The 25,075-nt window shown below is 43.0% G+C and overlaps 1 protein-coding gene across 6 annotated transcripts in view; it reads right to left on the reverse strand.

The window, feature by feature from the left end:
* Positions 1–25,075, reverse strand: part of FAR2 (fatty acyl-CoA reductase 2) — a 142,350-nt gene that overhangs the window by 21,791 nt on the left and 95,484 nt on the right. For all 6 annotated transcript variants that reach the window (XM_075441920.1, XM_075441897.1, XM_075441888.1 and 3 more), the window contains exons 3-7: positions 17,788–17,963; positions 14,880–15,059; positions 9,537–9,714; positions 8,102–8,146; positions 2,475–2,593 (exon numbers count right to left, since the gene is read on the reverse strand). In XM_075441920.1, the coding sequence (XP_075298035.1) occupies positions 2,475–2,593; positions 8,102–8,146; positions 9,537–9,714; positions 14,880–15,059; positions 17,788–17,963 (698 nt within the window). The remainder of the gene's footprint in view (positions 1–2,474; positions 2,594–8,101; positions 8,147–9,536; positions 9,715–14,879; positions 15,060–17,787; positions 17,964–25,075) is intronic.

The following is a 25,075-nucleotide window of genomic DNA, read 5'->3' on the forward strand; positions in this document are numbered from 1 at the left end:
TCTTTTCAGCACTCCTATGACTGAAGAGACCAGGAGACAGAAGCCCTAAACCTGGGACAGGAAATCTCACACGGTAATACCTGAAAACAGCATTTGGATACTGCACAGTTTTAATGGTGCTTTTTAAAATAGTGTTTTAAAATCATAGAGGGTTGGAAGGGACCTTTAGAGTTCATCTGGTTTCAACCCCCTCTGCCATGAGCAGGGACATCTTCCACTAGACCAGGTTGCTCAGAGCTCCATCCAACCTGGCCTTGAACACTGCCAGGGAGGGGGCAGCCACAGCTTCTCTGGACAACCTGTGCCAGTGTTTCACCACCCTCATGGTGAAGAATTTCTTCCTAATATCTCATCTAAATCTGCCCTCTTTTAGTTTACAGCCATTCCCGCTTGTCCTATCACTACACACCCTTGTGGAAAGTCCCTCTCCATCCTTCCTGTAGCCCCTTCAGGTACTGGAAGGCTGCTATAAGGTCACCCTGGAGCCTTCTCTTCTCCAGGCTGAACAGCCCCAACTCCCTCAGCCTGTCCTCGTAGGAGAGGTGCTCCAGCCCTCTGATCACCTTCGTGGCCTCCTCTGGACCCGCTCCAACACATCCATGTCCTTCTTATGTTGGGGGCTCCAGAGCTGGACGCAGGACTCCAGGTGGGGTCTCACGAGAGCATTTGACTGTATATTATTATTATTACTAAACCCTAGCAGACTTGTAGGGATGGTTAGGACTAATAGACCTGTGTCAAGCTCTGAATCCATGATCTCCTGTAACTTTGAATTACTGAGTAGAAGTCTGATAGAGTGTTAAACATAAAAATGCACAGTAGTGCTCAATGTGGGAAACTGCATTATAGAAATCAGTATGTCACCTCACTAGGGACTAAATCCGTAATATGTGCCCATACAGAAAACTCACCTAGTGCTGAGCCCGTGCACAGCCTGATGGAAAGTGCACTGAAGTGAAAGCACAGACTTCCACTTACTCCAGTGGGTCAGGCCCATTAAGCATCATTAAAGACGATTTCTCCGTTTTCCCAGCTTCCAGTGAAGAGTCTCTCCCTGTTGTTTTTTTTTTTCCGTTCTCTGCCCTCCAGCGGAGTCGGTGACCTTGGTAGAGTGTAGAGCTTTGCAGAGCTTCTACACTACGTCATGAAGATTGCAAGTCTCTAGGTTTTAAAACCTAATTTCCCTTGGTAATGTCACCTGCCCTGAAGGATACTGACTTTCTAATTGCATGATTTGGAAAGAAAAAAAAAAAATTGAACCATGCATGCCATTTTTCAAGACAGCACCTAAACCTGAAACTCTCTCAGACAATCGAATTCGCAGAAGGCTCAGGCTCTTGGTTTTCTGTTTACAGATCGCTAACCCTGGGGTTGTGCCCAGCTAGATAAAACTTAAACCAAGTTCTGCAATTACCCCTTTAGCCTAATAATTATTTGTGTGGGAACCAGATTAAAACCATGTTATCTTTTGCCAATGAAAAGTGAGAAAAAATGCCACTTCTCCTGCCATGGACACAGCCAGCAAGTCTACCAGTGTGCTGATACACTGCTCATCAGCATGTGTCCATCTCCTTTCCCAGCTTTCTGGACAGGCTGTAGCCCTCTTCATCGGGAGGCTCTCAGGGGTGGGGGCTGTGCAAGGGGAAGCTGTATTTATTCTTCCCAGACCATGCTGCTTTGCCTGTTGCTGACGCAGAGGGATGAAACGATGAGAAAAACAAATCTGAAGAGCAGGTGAGCTGCTTTTTAAGATCCCTGTATTTAGGTTACTGTATGTAGCTGTTCTCCACCCTCAGTTCAGAGGGCTAACTCTGTCTTTCCAAGTGAAACACTTCTGCTTTTTATTTGCCTGGTATTGATTTCTCAGAGTTCCGTAAGCCCCCAGAATAATTCATGTCGTTTACTCTGTAGCACTTCCTACCTAATGATTAAAGGTCAGAGGTTCACAGAATAAGATCTTCAAACCTTAATGTCATTTATACATACCCTTCTCAACAACACAAAGAATGGGGTTTTGTTAGATCATCTCCCCTATCATATGAGCCCATAACACTGTGCAGTGTTTTCCAAGGAAAACAAGCAAGCATTTTCACCAAGAAAACTCTAGAAGCCACTTGAAAAGAGACTCGGTGCAGCTGCCTGAGAATGGAGGCACAAAAAACTGCTGCGAAGCTGCAGTAAAGCTCTTGGCCTCCAGAAAAAAGTGACTTCTGAGAGAGACTCATTAGCTGAGCCTACACTGCACTGAGAAACAGCTCTCACCTGTAGCTTTAGAGATTTCCTAACTCTAAAGCCTGCCTTTATTGCTTCTGCTACACTCTTAGTCCTCGCCAACCCGGGGAAGAAAACATGAACTAGAAAATTAATCAGCAAGGCTCCTGCACAGGTTTTCAGTTGGCTTCCAGTTCCTTTTAAAGTCCCTGGCGCAGGCAGAAAATGGCCAAGCGCGGCAGAAAGAGGAGCTGCCTTCCCACCTGTGCACAGCAGTGTACCACCCAGCCGCGAGGGTGAGGTTGATGGCGACGTCCACGGGGATCATATCTGCCACCGCTTCGTTGTTGGCAATGACAGTCCGCAGAATCCCTTTGCCTGCCTGCGGGACAAAGGAAAACAGACGCTGACAGTAAGGCCAGGGTAAAAATTCATCGGCTTGGAGCGAGGACAAACCGTCACGTTGGCACTTTTCAAGCCTGGCACCTGCTGCAGAAGATTATTTGGTTTCTGTGAAAACAAACATGGATCTCACTTGGATCCCACTGCTCCGTGTTTTCAGAGGAAGTCTAAAACACGATGACGTACATGCTGTGTCCAACAAGAAAAGCTGTGACTCTTAGTTAACTCAATATGAAATAATGTAAGAAAAAATAGATTTGAATTTACTGCAGAATTGCCAGTGATATAGCTGAAGTTCCATTTTCTTGAATGACACAGGCAGACAGAAGTCTGAGTGTCCCTCAAAGACAACAGTCACTTTGGAAATGACACCAGCAGGCTTTTTGAAAAGTTTACTCCCTTTCCTTCGGAAGTATTCATGCCCTCCTGTTTTCCAGAGCTGTGTCTGTTAGGCAGAAAGATACAGTGAAGACATGGCCCCGGCCCTGAAGACCTTGCTGCCCAGCTTAAAAAGAGATTCAGGAAATTAATGAGTGAAAATTCAAAGTACTGGCAGCCAAAGAGAAAATGCAGGCAAGAACAGTAAGATTTTTATTTTGCTTTGGTTGGAAGTGTATTTGTCACGGGGTCTGGCTCCCCAAAATACACATATTTAACCTGAATGCTTATCAAGGGGTTTCCATGATGACCAATTAGTCTTTGGAGGTTGCATAGGAGAGACACAGCTGGGAGAGGCTTACATGATCACACAGCAACAACATGGCAGACTTAGTCAGCGAGGACAGGTCAGCAATACAGAAACGCGGAGGTGGAATGGGGTGAAGGAACTTCGCCTAGTGTGTCAGGTATGAGGGCTGAACAGAGCAAACAGAGAAGCCCCCAGCCACAGAGCCAACATTGCAGGTGAGTTATCTAGCATGTGGGAAATAAAATGCAATGAATCCGAGTTTGATGCAGAAGCTGAGGACCCAGTGAAAAAGCTGGGAGGATAAAAGCGCTCGTGAAACATGGAAGTGCAACAGCTCTTAGAATTTAGATCCACGTAAAACCAGAGGAAAGGAATGAGTGAAGGGGCAAAGGAATACGCTCTGCAGATCCATGAATATTTAAATGTCAGGGTAAAGGAAGTGTTATGACATTTTTTTTTCTTTTCTTCCAGCCTGAGAATCCCATGTCATGAAGAAATAGCTCTCCAGCTGTGAAAGATGAAGTTTTACTACAGCAACTAGACAGCAAGTGCCAAGTCGTGCAAAACCACTTGCCTGAAGTCTGGGGAGAAGAAAGATGTGATGAAAAAAGCATTTAAGACTTGATACTAACCTGTAAAACATGTGTCAGTGTCTCCTGGTCATTGGTGGATTTTAAGGGACACTGCATCCCCTGTTTGGGAGGTGTTTATCTGTGTTCTTTTGTTATTATTTTGTCATATACATTTGTTATTAATATTTTGTTCTCTTTCTCTCCCCCTCCTTTCCCCTTCTACAACCAGATGGGTTTGTTACATTTCACAGGTTGCAAGTAAGGGGTTACCACTTACCACTGGTCCAATTTTTGTGAGCTAAGCCTCCTGAGCAGTCGCACCTCGTCCTTGGTGCGGGTGGCAGAGGGACCACAGAGGACAGACTCAGACACAGGTAACCACGCAAGCTGCCCCATGGAACTCCATCCTCCTCAAAGCCACGGTATGCCACTAGCTTCTGCTGAACCTCAGCTGAACCACAGTTATGCTTACACATTAAAACCTTAACTTTCAACACCACTATGATTTTTCATTGCAGTTCCTACTACTGGTTTCTCAAGGGGAAAAAAAGCAAAAAGAACCAGAGTAGCAAATCGAGCTCAGCTACGAATTTTCCACTGCTGTGAACACATGCCCACTAGAGACCACTGTGTGACCAACTATCCTGTTTTCACAGGTACTCTAAAGACCTTTCTGAGGTCTTCAGAACTAGGAAGTTTGATGGATGTGCTGCAAACATGCCTGGATTCAGAGCAGCCTGTGATGGTCATATACACACGGATGAATCAGATGTTTCATATACCGTATATTTAATAAAGACTTCAGGTTTAAGTGTTTTAAATTACTTTTTACATTGGAAATGGTCTGATACTTCTTTATCAGGTATGGCTTACTTTCTGTTTATAGTTGCTGGCTTTTTTCTCTTTAGTGAAACAGAAGCTACTGTAGCTGAAACCTTCAAAACCATTTCCAGGTCCGAGTCTGACCCTTCTGGACAGCCTCCCAGCTGAAGCACTCTGGGGCCAGCCACTGCCCAGAGCATGAATTAAACCACAGTTCTGCCCTACAGCTTCACTGCCTTGCAGGGAAAAAGGTCATCACATGTAATATGGAACAGCAAGACAAAATGCCTCAATTACAGTCTAGAGGAAATGTAATTAATTTCATTTTGTTTTTCAATCAACAAAGCTTCTCCCCACAGAAGATGCAGCAACTGCAGGCGAAACAAACATAATTAGACTATCAAGAACAACTTGAACTCCCATATTTCATGAATATTTAGAAGAAATGTATCTGTGGAATGAAATCATCAGACTCAAATATTGTAGTGGTGACTGATGAAAAACACCAAAACAACTTTGCAAGGTTCGGAGTTCAGATTCTGCCCAGATGATCCGAACCAAAGATGAATCTGGGGGTTTTTCTCCACATAGGATGAGCTTGGGCTAGAAGTGGTAAATGAATATTTTAGTATGGAGGGGTCTTAAAAAAAAAATACCAAAACGCTTCCCTTTTGCTTTTTCCATCCTTAATTAAGGCTAATAAAGCTACATGGCTAACAAATACACTTTGAAATACAGTTGGCTGAGACAGCTGATCGCAATCACACAACTTCCAGGTAATCAAACTAATGCGTAACTCACATGCTCGAGGGTTAATTTTCAAACTATCAAACAGTATTTACCAATTCACCATATCCAAGCACATTAATTTAAAACATGCATTTATTTTTTTCTTCCCCTTCAGAAAACCAAAAGTCTCTTGGGCTCCCTAATAATAAATACCTTTCACTTTCAGAAAACCAGTACCAGTCCAACACAGTTCAGCAGCAACTGGAGATGGTACAAGACAAACATTGTCTGTCAGCACTGGCAGTCCCCCCTCGCTTCTCCACATCACGGAGCCTCGGCTCCTGACTGATGCCAGCCAGCACCGCTGCCTGTGGGGCCAAAGAGCCCGTGGACACCGAAAACAACCTCGCTTCTACACCCCGCACCTACTGTCATGGCTCTTTGTCTTGGTTAAGTTTCAATATAGTTACATATCAAATTGTCGTATTTCATCACTGAAGAGCTCAGCGCAGATGACACAAATTTTATTCTATTTCCTATACTGAGGAACCTCAGAGTTTCAATCCTGAAACAAAAAATACCATCTCTATTTCAAAATTGTTTCAGTACAACTCAAAGCTTTTATATAAAAGGGAAGGGACATTATTCACTACAGTGACCCTAGAATCTCAAAATCTTTACTTTCCATAGCGTTAATTTAGAGATAAAGATACAGGCTGGCATCTGTGTGTGAAACCTGGCCTGAGTGAAACCACCATTATGTTTGCTGTTGCATTCAGTAAGGCTAGAATTTTTTTGCTTTAAAGAATAGAAAACATTAGTTACTGGCATGAGTGGCAAAGGATAAACATATAAAATATATGCAAGCTGTAAACTCCTAAAGCGGGTACTATTAAAAAAAGACTGATACATGGTCAAAATTTCCAAATACTTAACCATTAGGTGTTTTTTACTTGTCAACCAATTAGAAGAAAATAAAAAAGGAGGGAAAAAATGCTTTTTAATTGACAAAATATTTGATTGGCATGTTTTTGTATGTCTGAAAGCATATGAATTTGGCCTGTGTTTCATAATGTACTGGCATGAGATACACGCATGACAGCTAGCTGCTGTAATTTGTTCCTTAGGTAATTCAATTAGTTCCTTAGGTGGGGAACAAATAGCAACGCAACGGAACTTTTTTGTGTAACATCTTTCTTGCAAACCAATTCTGGACAAATTTTTGTGACAGACATCTTTAATGCTCAAAAGTAATCATAAAAAAAATCAAAACTCACAGATATTCCAAAAATTGGAACCTGTCACATGAAAATGTAAGGAATGGATCTGCAGAATTAAGGAACTGCAAAGCCTCTCTCTATCGTGATGATGACAAGATGTCATGGAAGAACACAGAAAACAGTAGAAGTTGCTGGGAGTAGAGCAGAAAGGCAGCACAAGCTTTATGAGCAGTCAGCAATGAGTAAAAGGCTGATAGATAATTATTTTGAAGGAACTGTGACATGAATAGGAGCTAGCAGCACTTTGGGAACACAAATGATGCATTTGGGGGCTTCTGAATGTCTCTGAAATGTGTAACTGGGGTTTAAAATAAAAGCATTGGCTGGGATATACCCACTAATTTCACCAGTCCTGTGGATTCCAGAAGTTACTGTAACAGTTTCTATTTATGCTCGTCTTCAGGTATAAATGAGCTTTTTTAACAAGATGATATTTGGATTTTATTCTGCTCTCCTATGATTGTAGACTACTAATCCTTTTATCCACTGCATCAGGCTGATTACAATATAGTTTCTACAAAGCAATCAAGTTGGGACAAGTCATACATGTACAGAAATATCTGCCCATAGCTATACAGTATTATGCATTGACAAACAGACCTAAGGCAGTGCTTTTAGTTCAGAAAAAAAAAATATAAGCCAGGAGAAACGGTAAGCAACTTTACTGTTGTCATATGTTAAATGTAATGATTGTTTTCATATTACAGAGAATATTTTATCAAGTTATTAATTATCTTATGGGTTTGTTCCTCACCATTTTGCACAGTAGTTATTTACACTAGTGTTAAGCAAGAATATAGTGAACGATCCATGTGACTGCAGAGTCCGACTCGATAGTCGCACACATTATTTAGGTGTACTCTGCACATGGAGAAATCCTGTATTAGGCAATGGCAATTAAGACCCCCAATCTTTGTTATTGTGGAGTAGTCACAACTATAGCAGTAGACTTAGCAACAACACACATAAAGATAAACGACAGCATAAATAATGCTGCCTTGTATTGATGGTAAGGTAATCTGGCCTGGAAGATTAAGTTCTGGCATACAATCTGATACACATCTGTGAATTACCCTAGTTTCAAGGATGCATCTTTTGCCCTTTCTTTGAAAATTTGGCTGAATTTGTCCAAAGCTTTAGTTTTTTCAGAGTTCATGTTTAGTGAACCAGCAACAAGAATAATTTTTCAATGTCCTTTTTTGAGTACAGTATAAATGGACAGTCTTCTGGGTCCTACAGACATATAGATGTATGACAAGTGTATGACATCTTTCTACCAGATTCAGAAAATTGCTATGATCCTTTTTTTGCACATGATTTCTAAGCGGGGCTGTAGAGTAACTTTAGAGTTGCTCTAACTGCACTTTAAGGGGAGCTTAAGTAGTAACTAGACATACCGCAATAAATATTCCACTTGTCCCATTGAAGCTGTCAATCCAACCCTGCAAAAAAGAAGAATGATTACTATTTCTTTCAATGACATGCTGCTTACACAGACTTCGAAAAGATGAAAGGGCTACAATGCTGTGGTGTAGACAACGGAGCAATGAGACACCAGTTGAGATGGACACCAGCCCATCTGGGACAGCTGCCAGGAAGCTAACCAGTACAAAGTACCTAATTGATTTTAAATAGGGGATGCACTGCATGATACCTCATTCTGCCTGCAATTTATCCATCAACCACAGAATCTGATTTTGTTTTTAGAAACCACTTCTTTCCTATAATAACTTGGCTATAGGAATAAACTCTGGCTTTGAACACTACACTCTGGCTTTGAACACTGCGGTGTCTTGGTGCTGTCACGCTTGCTGAAAACAGTTTGTGTGTTTTATACCCTCCGACATACAACGTGCAGATGTCACTGAGCCTGATTTGGTTACTCCAGCTAATTTCTAAGGCAAGGAAGAAAAAAACCAAAACCACTCCGCTTCTGAATCCCATCCTACTTTAGGTCAGGGAAACTGCCACCGGTAGGAGCTGGAGTTAAGAGCAGGGATGAGCCGTCTGACCTAAAATGGGTTATGACACCCAACAGCGTTTGCTCTGTCTTTCCAGGACAGGGAGCTTGGCACAGAGCCACAGCTATATCTCAGCCATCTTTGGCAAGCTTCGAGCTGCGTGAAAGCCAAAGGTGTCTTTATGTTGCCTTTCCAATTTGGCAGCAATGTTAGGGCACATTATTCCTACTAGTATATTTAGCTTAGTGAATTATTTCAGTCCAGAAGCACAGCTGCATTTACTGCGTGGCTGATGTTTGGGTCTGCAACAGGCCCATGTAAGTGTGAATCCAGCGAATTCAACAACTACCAACGTAAGACAAAGATACTAGGTAACTGCACATGGCATCATAAAATGCTTTCAAGGACCACGTGGGGTCTAGGGTGCTCATCAGGACCTCGTTAATAGGCTGACTAGACCACAGAAAGACTCAAACCAGAATGTATCAGGACTGCAACCAACCCTCAGGTCTTATGTTTCCCCAGCTAGTACAGAAACTCCCCTGCGTGTCTGTCTGGGCACGATCCTCTGAGTGTAAGACTGCCAGTTATAAGTCCAGCATTTTGCACCATTATTATCCCTGCTCTTCTTATTATTGATTAAATGTGTTCTTTTGACTTGCAGGCAAGAATCTTTCATGAAGATGCTGAAAAAGGCTTGCTGTTCTACTCTCGTACAGGTCCTCCACCTCTTTCCCAGGCTTTCCCATGAACCGGAGTGCCTGTTTCTCAAGCAGACACCGCTAAAAGTAGGGAGAGATTCCTGACAGTACTGCAGCTACAGCTGTATCCAAGGGCTCTCGGTAGGGAATTGCTATGTATCCATGCTTACTGGGAAAGGCTCATGCCAGCTAGCTCCCACGATGGATGGCCTGATGATAGCAATGTTCAAGTTTCCTTTCTCTTGCTGAATCAGGTATTCTGACAAGGCTTTGGTGTAGGTGTAAGTGTTGGGCCAGTCCCCAAGCAGCTTGGGTGTGATGTCTTGAATGATAGATTCATCCAACCACCTAGAGGAAACAAGGAGAACGTCATTATCTGCCACAGAGAGAGAGGAAAGACTGAGGCAAAACAGACCAGCGAGACAGGGATCCTCTCCTGAAACAAAGGACAAGCAAGTCCAAGCCATTTAAGACAAAGGAGGAGCGACTGGTTTGGATTTAGAACAGCTCTGTGGGAAAAAGGTTACTTGTGTCTGCAAAGTGCTTCATCCTACGATGTGCAGCTCAACTTCAGCTATCTGTGCCACCTCACGGTAAAGCAACCACTTGTGTGTTTTATGCTTCACTGCAATCTGTAACATAGATACAGCTGCGGTCTACAGGTGGTGTTCTGGAGCCTTCCAGCCTAGCACTCTCACTAGGTAGCACTCGTCCTTAGCCAGCACAGTCCCTGTACACTCCCCAGTGCACTTCAGGAGATTCTTGGTGACCTTCAGTAACTCAGTCGAGCAGCATCGCAAAGGTCTTAAAAGCCAGAACAACATACTACAAAGAGACTATTTGTGTAGCACTAATTACAATATTAGATGCTCCTTCCCACTGCTTTTCCACTGTCTTGGTCACACAGAACATTAGGAAACTGTCAGTGCTAGCTGCTTGAAAAAAAAACAAACCAACAAAACCCCACTGAGTATTATTTTTTAAAGTATTCTAGTATCTAACCCATCAGTATTTGTCCATATATGTTTTGAAAAGTGACTCCTACCACTGCGGTGCTGCAGCGAGGGCCTAAGCCTCAAAGGCTCTTCCCTGGCACACCACCAAGACGTCACCGGTCATGCCAGCATTTGGGTCTAAAGGACAGGAACTGGCTGTGCTTCCAGAGCCCCTGCACACCGCTGCCGATCCCCGACAGGCTTTTGGCAGTCTGCTGTTACACCACAGAATCAAAGATTAACTCCTGTAATCCAATTTGTAATTAAGTCAATGGACTTCTAGTTCAGACTGAGTGGGTGTGCTCTTCCCAGGGGCACTGCAAGGATACGGTTTCCTGTGGGTCCTCGCTTCACCCCTCTTTATCCTGAATCTCCGAAACAGGTGGAGGTCAAGGGGAGAGGAATAAGGTGGAGGCTGTCACACCTGGAGAATTACTTAATCATATCAACTTAAACGTGCAGACACCAGATGGCTCAGGTGGCATCACGCTTTTCATATGGCTCTCATTAGACACAGATGGAAATATTATAGGAAAACTGTTGAATGAGAAGATATTGATTCACTGAAACTGCCAAAGAGTTCTCAGGGGAGGGCTGAATTCATCGAAACTCTCAGTTTTGGAATGAGTTAAAAAGAATCTGACAGTTTCTAGTATATAGAAATTACATTTTTTAAATAGAAAAAAAAAACCTCTTACGGAGGCACAAATACTCTCCTCTGCAACCCTACTAGTCCCGTGCTGCAGAAACAATGCAGAAAAATTGTTTAAGCATAAAATGTGAACTACGCAGAGGCTATAGGCAGCACACAGTATTGACTCACTTCACAAAGCCTGTTTGTGCAGCCATTGAACCCAGCCTCCTCAGGGTCTCGGCTAAATTGCCACTGCTCGAATCTGTTGAGTAATTAATTACCAACCTACCAAAAGGAACTGTCTGTTTCTGCAGAGCCTGGAGGAAGACCAGGTCCATTTGGGAACTCAGATTAAGCTGCACACAAGTCTCTTTTCCCTCCTCCTCTCTTTTTTCTTTTCATTAATACTAGGGGCTTACAGGTTAGTGTTTCGCATAAAGCAAAGACAGGCGTAGAAGTACAAGGAGAAGTAAATTCCCCTTGCCCACATCCTTCCAGACAGGCCTCTGCACTGCTTTAAGTGGTCATCAAGAGGACCATGCTCCTGCCTGTCTCCAGGGTACCGTCCTACCGGGTGATTTGATCTACCAGCATTACCGTCACAGCAGCGCTCAGCCGGCAGTTCAGCGAGGCAAACTACTCCTGCTCCTCCGTGACCTACTCTGAAGATTTTGAAAGGCTAAATCACAAAGTTATTGCTTTTGCTCACTACTGCAGTCGCTCCGTAGAAAGAAGAGATGCAGATTAAACAAGTAGTAACCTCTTCTCTCACCACATATATGCACCAAATTACTCTGCCACGGGAAAACAACTTTCTGTGGTAACCACTTTGCATTAAGACACTCTCTTGTAAGCAATGATGGATCTACGTTTTCTGCAGTAATGAAAACAGTTCTGCTTCAGCCCACACTTCACTGTGCGCTGTGTCCCTTACCTCAGCACATCCTTCCAAGCTGATTTCCCTCAGCTTTAGATTAAGGCAAACCTTGCCTGATGTGGCAGGTTATATGTTTCCTCTGTTGGCCTGGCAGCACTTACAAGTGTGACTTTTGGTTTACACAAATTAAGCTTAAGGCTTTACTTGCAGGTTAAACATCAAAACGTTGGAAAGCAGGGATATAATAGGAGGATAAGAACAGAAAAAGAAACAGCTGGGAGCCCTACTTGGGATTTCAACTGAATAAAGAAACATAAGCATATATCAAGTGCATGGCCAATAGCATCATTAAATGGATCTGTTATCACCTCCCATTGCTGATGGTGCCTCTCCACACACCTGCAGAAGAGCACCTTGAGACAAGGGTTGTTTGTGAAGGGAAGCTTTCACAGGTGGCTGATGCAAAACACAACCTGTATTTCTTCCCCATTTTTGAAAGGGGTTTAGATTTCCTTCTCTGCTTTTTTTCTCTTCTCCCGCTTCTTGCGGGTAACATTCTGATATCTCTTAATCTCCTTTCTCTCAAACCTTCTGTACACAGATATCCAAATATTATTTCTTCCACTTACATGGTGAATAACAAAAGATGTGTCTCTCCAATCTCCTTCCAGCCCTGCTTTGTCTTCTCTCTCTCTCCAAGTAACCCTCTCCACAGCCTCTCAGAGTTTTCTCTGTCCCATTCTGCTCGTGTCATGTTGTCTGACCACCACAGGGTCTTTCCCCATTCTGTTCCTCCCCATGCACCTCCTTCATATACAGCCTGCGATCTGCAGAACACCTTCCAAACCAATGGCCCTGAAGACAGTGATTTTCAACAAGGCCCACCTGATTGCAATGCCTTTGAAGGCAGTGGCTGTCTGTGCTGTAAGCAATTATAACTCTACCTGCAGACACTGTACAGAAGCAGGTGCCATCCTAGCTGAGGGCATGCTCTGACTTCTGCCTCACTAAAAGTACCCGAAGGTTGTGATCTTCTGGAGTACGAGGCATAGGAAAAACTGTAAAACAAAACACCTAGTAAAAAAGAAAAGCCATCGCTAATTATTTGACTAAGAAAAAACAACCAAGCATACAAACAAGATAAATATATGAAAGAACACATCTGAAAGTCCATCCTCTGTCACTCAACCTTTCTTTCAAACATTATCCTCTCTGCTGCACATGCAAACACGATAAATAAATACTTAGTGTCTTAGATGAAGTAGCTGAATTAGCAGCCTCTGGGGTAGCCAGGCACTTCTGCATGTTTCTGATTAGCACTCAGTCCTTTGCTAGAGTCTATTCCATCTGAGCCATCAACACGAATTGTTTTCAAAGTTGCAAGTGATGGTAAGCTTTTTGGTGCAGTGAAAAGTACCCTTGATAGCAACGAACTCCAAAGGGCATCGTAAAACTGAGTTAGCGTGCAAAAAGGTGGCAGATTAGCTTCACTGTAAGTAAAGGTCAGGTAATGCATTTAGAGAAAAGCAGTCTGAACTGGTCCTAGAGGTTGCTGAACTCAGAACTGGCAGTTGTAGCTCAGCAAGAGCTCTCGTGAGCACAGCTGACAGCTCTATGAAATCTCCAAGTCAATGAGCAGCAGCAGACAAAAGAGTCAATGCAATGTTGGACGTCATCAGGTACTGAGAACAAGACCAATGGTGCCATTTTGAAGCTGTTTAAATAAAGCTTCGAGCGACTACACCTTGAGCACCGCATGCAGTTCTGTCTGTCCCCTGCACATCAGGGAGTGAGTGGAGTTAAAAAAATGCTGAGACTCTTCAGGCTGCAGAAGAGAAGGTCCAGGGTGACTGCAATACAGATTTACGGAATCGCAGAGGCAGTGAATAGGACAAATGCTGCAGATACTGCAATGCTACAGCTATGGGACATGCAAGGAAACTACTAGCACGACAGTTTGAAACATATGAAAAAAAGCTTGTCTTTACACAGCAGTTAATAAACTTCTGGAAGCTGCTGCCACAGGGGTTGCGGAGGCAGAGGACCAAAAAGTTCAAAAAGGGATTAAACAAATTAGTGGATTCACAAACAGATCAGAAAAGACTAGGACATAACAACCCCTCATACAACAGTTCTGGTTTCTGGGAGGCTACAAAGGGAACGGATTGCAAAAAGTATCCAGGCTGGTGTAGTTACCCTGAATGGCAGCTCCCATCGTTGAGAGCAAGACACTGGGCCAGGCAGTCCAATGCTCTAGGGCATTTCTTATGTTTTTATCATGCTCCACTTGCCAAAAAAATGATGAATGATAGATGGCTACTAGCTGGAAATAAACATATCCAAGAATACGGGCTACTGGACAAATTCAAACAGAAAACACTGATTTGTACTAAATTTTCTGGAGCAGTGCTTAGTGAAATTATTTTTTAGACAAACAATTTTTTGAAATAAAAACCCAGTGGTTCTCCTAGTGGACATTAATTACTCTTATCTCCTATTATCCTAAATCAAAGAGAAGAAAGATTTTATACCAGCTCTTTGGGTTACTAGTTCACAGGTCAGTTGCTTGTATCAGTTGCTTGTAGCCAAAATCACAGGTTATTAAGTGTGGTTTATGCTATTTTGTAACACTTTTGTATTTGGAAGAGTATTGTTAAGCTCAACCAAATGTTTATAAAGCATGACTTCAGATAAGAAGGCTCCAAACTAGAATCTCTATTTCTTCTGTTTTCAAAAAGCCTGAGTAAAGCTAGTTTCAAGAGAAAATCCAGTAAGGACAGACTTGCTGGATGACATTCTGTGGACAGTACCCCTCAAAGCCCCCTAGAACGAAAGCTCTCTCTTCCCTTGGTCTCTCCCTCCTGGCCAGCATTTCTTGCTGGCATGGGTGTGTGCAGACAAGGCAGCTATGAACAGAAGTCCCACCAGACAGGTCAGGTGAACAATTCAGAGGTCTGCAGAATGAAGCCAAACCAACGTCAGAGGAGGTGATGCAGCTCCTACTTACTCTACTAAATCGAAGAGCTTTTTGGGTTCAGCCGGGGGTGGGTAGATGACTTCGTCTATGCATTTCCGGACACAGTTGGCATAGGCGGTGGAGATGTGGATGAAGGCCTCGAGGTTCTGCATCTTCCGGGCCAGCTCTAGAAGCCGCTGCGTGCCCATTGCGTTCAGCTGCAGGGCATGTCTAAAGAGGGCAGGGGAAAGAAAAAAAAATGCATTTCATTGGAAAAAATACATCAAAGCTGAGCATTATCCAAACCCCAAATATTGAAAGGGCAAGTAAGGGAAGAGAAGGGGTCATAGCTGAGTGGAAAGCTTCAACGAAATGCAAGGGCTAAACCAGCTTTCAGGGCAATGCTCTTGGACTCACCGTTCTGGCCACAGAACGTCTCTCAAACATTTTTACTCAATTCAAAGGATCCGAGGTAACATTTCACTAACATCTCGACATCCGACATATTTGCCACCCCTCCCTGGAACAAGTATTTCCGACACACACGTGAACTCTGAGGCATTATGGTTCCTACGGTCCCCATTCAACTTTCTCCTTAAGGGACCACTGGTAAGCCAGATAGACACATGGTTTCAGTAAGCGGCAAAGGGGCCTTGGGCCGAGAAAAACAGATTTGTACTGAAAGAAGACACAATTAGAGATAACAGCTTAAAGTCGCAAGTAATGAAGAAAAGAACTGATAAGCACACGAAAAAAAAGGGTCCTGGCTAGCAAGATTGACCTTGAAGCACCCAGCATAGCTAGAAGGTGTCCTAGACACCATCTGCAATGGATTTCAGCGAACAGACGTTCAACTCCGTTGCACGCTTTGTACTGGAAGAAGGACACTTTGCTGCACAGAAGGGAAAAGGCTAAGGAATAGGCAATCTGTTCAGCCCAGGACTAGAAGCCTTAAACAACACGTACAAGATTATGAATAATGCTATCAAGTACAGCATACACTAAAGAAATTAATTACACCAACGTTGCAAAGAATTTGTAAATAGTCCAGATGAATGAAAACAGAAGCTAAGAGTATGATTAGTGTTTGGATCACAATAGCTAAAGCCAGAGACGCTAATTTTTTTTTAACATGCTGCTATTAGAGAATAGCGTTTTCTATAGATTTCTATTTCCTCCTGCCCTTCTAGCAGGATGAATACTTCTACTTTAGCTTCCCTCCATACGAAAGTTACTCTTCAATGTTCATTTCTATCTGATTCCCTTCTGAGAGGGGGTGACCAGAATTGCACTCAGAACAGGGGCCCAGCACAGATTTCTGCTGAGATATTCAGAGTTCCTTTAGCCTTCTAGCGGACTATCATCTAACTCTGGTGATTTGTTACTCTTTATTTTTTCTATTTATATTAAAACTTCATCTACCAATATTTCAATATATCTTAGTTTCTCAGATTTCTGCCCTCAGGAGTTCCATCTGGAGAATTCCCTAAATGTACTGCATGTTGATGCCAGTAATTCATTTAGTTTCTCTGTTGCTGATTTTCTAGTATCTTGACAGCACTGCTTTTGCATGTCCCTTATCTGTCCCCTCTACATATTCTGTGGTAGGCTTTGGGCTTCCACCATGTTTAGAAAATATTTTTATTTTTTATGTCATTAGCAAATTGCTGCTCAAAACTTATATTTGAGTTGCAGTATTGTGCTTTCACATTTAACTTGCTAGAACTTTTACCCATATGATATATTTTATTACTCAGACAGGAATAATTTGATTTTAACAACTTCACGTATTTTGTCGTTTAATCATACCGGATTTTCCTTGTTCTGTTAGAGAGATTTTGACAGATGACATGCAGTCAGCCTTTAAATAGTTTCTAGGCTGCCTGCAAGCAGATGACCATTTAAACTTTTTCTTTAAAAAAGAAACTTTTTCTTCTTCTTCCTAGCTATCCTCCTTATTAAAAACATCGTTTCCCTTTGATGTTACATGCCACTGTGATGCATTTTCATAGCATGCTCATTCAGATATTGATTTACGAACATTTATGGCCATTAATGCAGCGCAGTGCTTTGCTACTTACATCTTGAGGCAGGTTCTACACATGGCTCAAGATTAAATCAAGAGCTGCTTCCTTGCTGGTGGGTTCTCTAATTAGTTGTTGCAAAAAGCAATTGTTTATGGTGGACACAGTGGATATCTATTTAGCCTATGTATCAGAAAATGAGGACTGATTTCAATAATTGTGTTTTCTACTCTCACAGCTTTAGTGTGTTTCAAAAAACTCTAAAGAGCTGGCAATCCACATCATCCACCTTGGTTTGCTGAACTTTACGATTTGCATAGAAGCAGTTACACATCTAATCTTGGTTTAGTGGCTTATTTCTGCTGTTCTTTCTTAATGGAAAGTCTGCCTGGACAGGCACTCCCAAGAGAGCTCCTTCAGAAACTGAGCATTTATTGTAAACAGTTAATTATATGCAATGTTGGGTATTTTAAAGTTTCTGATAGGCTATTTTCTTAAACATCATCTCATTTCCCTCTTCAGTTACTCAGTGACAAAGAAAGGCCATTAACACTAGCTTCAGAGACAGACACAACACGGTTTCACTTCAAGCTGTCTCCAGCTAGCTCTGCCAAAACATCTCCCTCTTGACCCAAACCACACTTTTCCCTACCCCAATTTTAGGTCCTGCTTAGCTCCCTTACCGTATTACAACCCAAGCTTGCAGTACTGCCTTCTGTTCCCACGGAAATCTGCCAAGATCCTTCACTTTTGACGTGCTTATGCACATGACATTTTCAGAGCATTTACACTGCACGTTCAGCACAGAACCACAGGAAGCACGAAACTTCAGCGGAGAATTATCACCGCGGCTACACGAGGATGCTCTGAATGGGGTGTTACAGGCCACTGGGCATTCTGAATCATGCTTAGCAAATACAGAAAGCAGGACGTACTTCAGGGGTTCATCAAAGCGAACTGTTGCTGCACAGTGGAAGACAATATTGACCCGGGTCAGAAGCTCCTCCTCATCTTCAGCACTGATGGCCAGCTTGGGCTGGGTGAGTTCAGCATTAATAGGCTTAATCTTCTCGTGGAAATTAGGGCAATCTTCTCGGACCCTGTCAAAGACCTTGAAGCACAAACAGAGAGAGATCAGGTACAGAATTAGGCTACTGAGATCACTTTGATTAGCAGCCAGTCTGATTACATCAATCAATGGAATTGGCACAAAAGGCAATGCCTGGTTCTTCCAGAGGGAGGCCAGGGGTGAGATGATGAAATAGTTAAACATTTTCCCTCCCATGGGAAAATCTTGCAGGGGAAACAGAACAAAAAACCCTGCTGTAGGTGACCCTGCTTCAGCAGGAGGGTTGGACTAGATGACCCACAGAGGTCCCTTCCAACCCCTACCATTCTGTGATTCTGTGATTCTGTAATACAGGAGGTAATGCATTGCCCCAAAGAGATGAACGAATTTTCTCTGTACCACTCATTTCCACCAGGGACAGCCACTGAAACTCCTGTGTCTCCACACCTCCTGCAACCACTCTCTAGGGCTGCTTGCAGCACCATAATGGAAGCTCAAGAGGAGAGCAGAGTATGGAGCGGGAAAGCCTGTGAAGCATTGGACTCCAGCCATTTTCTTGATGGTTCTACAAAGAACTTGCAGAGAGGAGGGGAGCAGGGCATGTTCTGGCTCCTCCTCTTCCTTATGTTTCTCCTTGCCTACTGTCACTCTTTGTTCATGCCAGATGAGTCCTGTGGGGAACTGCCTTTGGGATGGAAAGATGGGGAACCTCAATAACCCATACTGCTAAAGCTGCTGACTGCCAACAGCAATTTCACGTGACTGGACAAGTGTGCGACTAGTTAGCCTCTCAAGCTGTCTTCCTGCCCTTTTTCTCTATGACTATGATTCTTAGCTCTTTCCAATACACGTTTTCTGTCCAGTCTTCTGAAGAATGACAAGACTGTGCATCTGTCCACTAAAAAGATCCCTACATTTCCATATATTGTTCTGTCTCATGACTTGTCCAAAACCAGTATCTGGCACTCTGCTTTGCCTAAGATCCGAGATAGCAGGTACTCTGAACAGCAAGACAACTGTGCACAATCCTTGTGAAAGGAAAAGCCATCACCTAAAAAGTGCCTATGTGAAAACAACAGTTTCCTCAGTTCCCGTTTTTACTCTGCGAGTAGCTCAGAGTCACTGATCGCAGCACAGCGGGTCCTGCTTGCGCCATGAAAGCAGACGGCTGCTGCAGGTTCCACCTGGAGACCTTTCGATTCGGTAAATCTCATGGCCAAAGAAGATGAAGCCTGAATTTCAAAATGCTATGCGAGTTTGCAGGAGTAGGATTTGAAAAAATAATCTTAAGTTTTAGAAGCATCTGTTCTCAAGGTTTTGTGTTGCTGGCCAGCATTATTGTATTCGAGCAACTCCAACAGAAATAAGAATAGCAGTAAAGTCCAAAAAGCTCCTGCTTTCTGCAGAGTGACAACAAGAAGGCTAGAAAAAATAAATACAACAGAGAGGCTGTGGGATCTGAAGAGGTGTAATCTAGATTTCAAAGGATAACCACACTTCAAAGGTAACCGGCCTACTGACAGGAATGACTACGTATTGGGACAGATTGCTGATGGATGCTGTGGGCCACCGCCTTTGGACACATTTAAGAACTGTCTGATAAGCACTGCCAGGAGAGGCAGGGAGTAGCTGAACCCATCTTGGAGCAGGAGGATGGGCCAGCTGCCTTCTCAGTAGCTCTATTTCTTCGGTTGCTTCTTCCACTCACCAGTCACACCGAGTTTGTAAATCTCTTTACTATCATGGCCTCTTGTTTTCCTAGAGATTGTTCTGGCTTTGATTTGCCCAGTGCCTATGTAAGAGTGGGAATTGTGTGACGTAAATTAAACATACTAAAAGAAAAAGACACTTGAAAGATTAAACTGATACTAATAGCAGTATTTTCTTGTTTGACTAAGGGATTACCATCTTTCTGCTTATCTGACAACCAAACCTAGATAAACCTCGATGTTCTCAGGGATGAAGAAATTATAAGAAAATTATTAGCCTTCCCCACGATGCAGCACACTCTGTACTGGACTTCATATATTTTTCTTTAACACACAGCTGCACATCCTTCATAAACCTGAAACCTGAGCAAGTTAACAGAAATTAGAACGTGATAATGTAATTTTATTTCTCTCAGTTGCACCCAACTACATGCATATTTCAGCAATGTCATCTAGGCCAGAGAACAGATTTCTAGACAGAAAGCTAATCATGGACAAAGATATTGGTGAAAGCCAGCTGTACTGCAGGAATTAATTCTCCATGACTTCTGTTGAGAACCGGATACTAGCAGCATGAATGCCTGTAAAAAGCTTGTCTTCTAAGAAGAGGATGCTAGAGTGGCTGTCCAAATAAACATCATCTCATGAGAGACTGCACACGAGCCACCATGATGAGACATCAGACATGGTTCTCAGAGAACCCATGTAATACCAGATCTGTCTTTTAAGAGTTTTAGGAACAATTCTGCAGTTGTTTGCTCTATTGCAAAGAGAGTGCAAAACTCCACACAATGAGAATTATTTTATACTTGTTTTACTTTGGCATAAATAATCCAAAGGCAGAGAAGGAATGAATAAGCCCTTTCTCCATTTCAGTCATGGTATAAAAAGAAGAGTACAAATTTGGACAGCTATGCTCTGCCTACATGCCCCCTCCGATGTTCCCACTGCAGATAATATCCTCTTCAGTTTCTGTGCTACTGCTAGGTATTGCCTACTGCTGCACACCACTCAACAGCTGTAGTTTTTCACCCCCTCCAATGATTCACTGCATTTCTTTGAAGGATGAAGGCAATTTCTAAATGCAAGCTCACAAATCAGCATACTGCTTTGGAAACCTTCTGGATCACAAGAACATTCAGTTCATCGTCACCATTAAATCAGATAACAGGAGCAGCTGTTTAATCAGAGTCTGCTGCCTCTTTTATGGCAGCTGAAGATTTCAGACTCGCCAATGCTTTACAGGAAAGTGCAAGAAGATGTACAGACAAAAGAAATGCAGCTTATTCTATACCGTTTCCTATAGTTCAAGGAGTGCTTAATGTAAAGAAGATGCTTAGTCTGCAGGTAAACAATAATTGCATCTCTAAATTCTGATGAACTCACCCAGAGCATATATAATAAAACCTCAATAACTGCATCAGGCCTAAGGATGGTTCCATCTTTTCTTTTTAGAAGCTGTCTACCAATACAAAATATATTGATAGAGGTGGGCTGGCATGCTGCACTGTTGGAACTGCATGAAAACATTGGCCATGTCAGCAACACTTGAGAAGCAGTACATGATTTACCACAGAATTATAGTGAATCGAAAGGAAAGATGGTTGATTTCAAGTTGATCTACTGTGCCCAATATTAATTAAACTGCAGGAAATCAGCAATAACATATCCTGCTTTCTGTGTCTTTTTGAACATCCTAATGCATTCCAGGGGCAACACTGCTGCCTTGACCAAAACAGAATAAATGAACCCAATAGCTGCTCTTCTCATTGTAATCGTCAAGACAGGATGCAAGTTCTGCACAGGCTGGGCTGTCCCTCCACAGAGGCGAGAATTTCACTCTGAAATTTGCTGAATTTTTCTTAGGTTATAATCAGGCAATTCCCATTTAATTTAATCTCTGTGATTTCAATTTACATTGTCAAACACTTCTTATGAAAACAGGACGTCTAGAATTTCTCCCAACATTATATTTGAGTGTGTTTGATGGGCATCTCTTTCCCCATTCCTGCCCACTTAAGCTTTGACCTCGCTTTCCAAAGGACATCTGCAGCTCTCTGTGTACTCTGCTCTTGCCTTAAAGCATGTAATAGTTCAGAGAGATTTCTGCCCATCAGTCTTTCAATCAGAAATTTTTCCATACCACAAAGATACAAAAACCTGAAAGAAAGGGCAAATCGCACATCCACAGAACAGCGCAGCTGAAAAGTAAAGGAACCACTAAACAATGTAAAATGCCAAAGGCTTTGCATCTTCCTCAGGAGACATTTTCAGTGAAGCAAATACAAAATAATGAAAAGTAGAGTGCCTAAGCCATGGTCTACTTTAAAAAGGAACTTGCAGGAGTTTGGTCTTATAACTGCCTTTCGAAGAAGCCTGGGTAGTCCTTCCTTTTTTGGAGCTATCAGTCCTCACCCCTAAAAAAACCAGCTTACTGTAACAGGCGCCATGCAGGATGGCACTCCCTTGAGAAACACAAGTAGGAGAGAAAGCAGCTCTCCTGTTTGCTTGGTAACATTATCCAACACTGTTTCGTCTGCTTTCCCCTGATGTGAAGGATTCACCTTCCAAAGTGCTGAATAAACATGCATGAATAAGCAGCAGTGCAAGCCGTGGTGAAGGTGGGCTCCTGCTCCTCATCACGTTGTCAGCAGGGTCTGTAGCTCGCTGTGGCTCCTTCCTGCGACAGCACTCACAGCTCGCCCTCTGCCAGGTCAGGGCCAAACGCTTTGGTGACTGACCCAGAAAGCATCAAGTTTATACTTAAAAGGCAGGAAAAATCATAGAATTCCCACAAAATGTGTCTCGTATATCAGGAACTACTGAGATTACGGTTGAGAGAGTTCAACTGAAAAAAAAAAAGGTAAAAAAGCCTCCATCCTTTCAGATAAAGAAATGGAAGGGATTGCTTCGTATAATTCAGGAGAATATAAGTGTGAATTGCTTCTGGTAAAGGAAGTATAATTTATATTTAAGCGAGACATAGGCCAAGGGGTAAAACATCGTGGCAACAACTCCTTCAAAGAATACTGTGTTCATTAGGTGTGTGGAATAATTTTTAAAAGTCCTCTTCTGGACAGAGCATTGGTGTATATGTGCTGGGGAACAGCCTATACATAGATCCACAGAGTGACACCCCGGCACGTGCATCCACCCCTCTGGGATTTCAATAGCAGTGACCACCACAAATCTGTACTACTGAAGGTACCAAAGTCATGGAAATAGCTCTTTAAAGAACACCTGACCTCTGTAGTTTTATTCTGATGAAAAGGCTTATCCCAGCTGTGTTTGCCCCTGATAAAATCCTCCAATACAGTCTTGAAGAAAGGTACATAACTACTTTTAGAATTGCCATTGTATCACATCTGAGAAATAGCTGAGCAGTTTCTTGACATAAAGTAATTAGCCTGCAATTAATTTTTAGCCTGGTACATTTCCAGCAATAAGCATCAGGACTACTCAGTCAAGAAATGTGTGAAAAGGCAGCTCAGGCAGCATTAATCAGGATAGACCCTTTGTTTCCCCTTCTGCGCTCTCTGCCTCATTTCCTCTTCAGAAAGTTGCTTTTAAGTATGGCTCTTCTCACGGCAAATAAAGCATAATTCATCTAATCAGTCAGAAAGCATGCAGCAGAGGGTTTCTCATTACAGGAAAACAAATGGCTTATGCTTCAATCTAGAGCTATTACTTTCCCCTGAGCAGAGCTAATGTAGTGGAAATACAGTACCCATGACCAACATCTAGTAAACAAAAAGGCTGATTATTTAAAGATAAAGACTACAGAAACAAGGAGATGACAGACAGTAAATTTCAATATAGGTCAGCTAAGGCTAATATGTATAGCCAGCTACTTAGGATGTGGTTTGAAATGGCCAATTTGCTTGAAAATTGGCTGCTGACAAAGCCTGCTGTTTTCTAGCAAGAATACTGGGGTTAATTGGGAACAGTAAAAGGAGCTCTTTCAGAGCCAGGCGTTGTAGACAGGGGCACGAGGGACTTGACAGACATGGAGAAGCTTTCAGTGATCTCTAGCACCTTCGTATAGGTGGGTGGACAAGTCATAGACAGAATAAGGAGCTTTTTCACATTCATCACAGATGTTTCTTGTGCCCCTGTGTGGTACTTTGACAGATATCACTATCAGCATTTGATGGTATGCTTGACATTTCAAACAGGGGAAGAATTTAAGTGCAGGGAAGGAGGATGGTAATGCTTGGAGCTTTTCCTATAAGGAACCATTTAACATGTTTCTTCTCATGCATTTTCCAGAACTGTTTTCCTTCTCATCCCTCCTCCATAGCGATGCCCCAGTGTGGCACGGAGAAAGGTGCAAGGGGAGTCAGTAGCCAAGGGACAGCAGGAGTGCTTGGTCCTGTCCATCTCCCCTTCCTCAGTTCCTGCCATGCAGAATTCACTGCCGACTGCTTAAGAGAATCGCTGTATGTACTTTGAGATGTTAATAAGTACAGAGTTATCAAGACACGGGATCTGAATCGCTTTTCCACACCCACTGCCTTAGTTACAGATCTTTGCAGTTTCACTACCAGATTTGCTTGAGCACCAGGGAGTTTCAGGAGTGCTTGCTGAGTCCCCAAGGCTAACTAACCAGGAGTAAAGGCTGTGTTAAACACAGATGCCTACTTCTTCGAGACATTTAAAGAAATGGCCAAGAAAGACTTTTAAAGACACGCAAAGAAATGACCAAAAATTTGAAAGTGCCTAACAAAAATGAGGTTGATTTTTAGGAGTCTGTGGAGATCGGAGTACTTAGCAGCTAGACAGTGTGATCTCTGATGCAGTCTCACTTCTGATTACATTGAAACATGTTGTATATCACCGATGCAGAACTCTGAGGTTCTTCCCCTCTGAAAATACGTTTCGTGTGTATAGATGGTGTGGAGTGGGGTTTTGGGGAAGTGGGGGATCGCAGATATACAGCAGCTGCAAAGTGTGCTCTCGGATAAGACTCCCTTTCACATGGAGCCTTAGCAGGGAGAGACAGGGTAGACACAGCTACCCACAACCACACACCTGGCTGACCAGGTATGCCTGGCTCACTGGGTCACACAGAAAGAAAGAAGACACAGTGCAGCCCCACAAAGAAGTGACATGCAGTCCTGGCTGCAGAAGAGTCCCTCTCAGCTGTGAAGCTCCACAGGACTGAATGATGTGCAGAAGAGGTGCCCATCAGACCAAATACAGCACGATGGCATCCCCAGCCAGCTGCCAAACAGCTGATCCAGCACAGCACAGTCAGCACCAGCTCTGCCCAGCAGTCCTTGGCTATACAAACGATCATATCCTCTGATGGGTGGAAGTGGTTGAGCCCCACAGAAGTCTTGGGGTCTGCCTGGTGGTGTCTCTGTCTGTTGGACCACACAGTGACTCACAATGTCACTTTTCAGTGAAAACAGAGCTCTGCTGAAAAGTCACCGAGGGATTCCC

The sequence above is a fragment of the Opisthocomus hoazin genome, chromosome 1 (genome assembly GCF_030867145.1).
Source record: "Opisthocomus hoazin isolate bOpiHoa1 chromosome 1, bOpiHoa1.hap1, whole genome shotgun sequence".
Classification (NCBI taxonomy): domain Eukaryota; kingdom Metazoa; phylum Chordata; class Aves; order Opisthocomiformes; family Opisthocomidae; genus Opisthocomus; species Opisthocomus hoazin.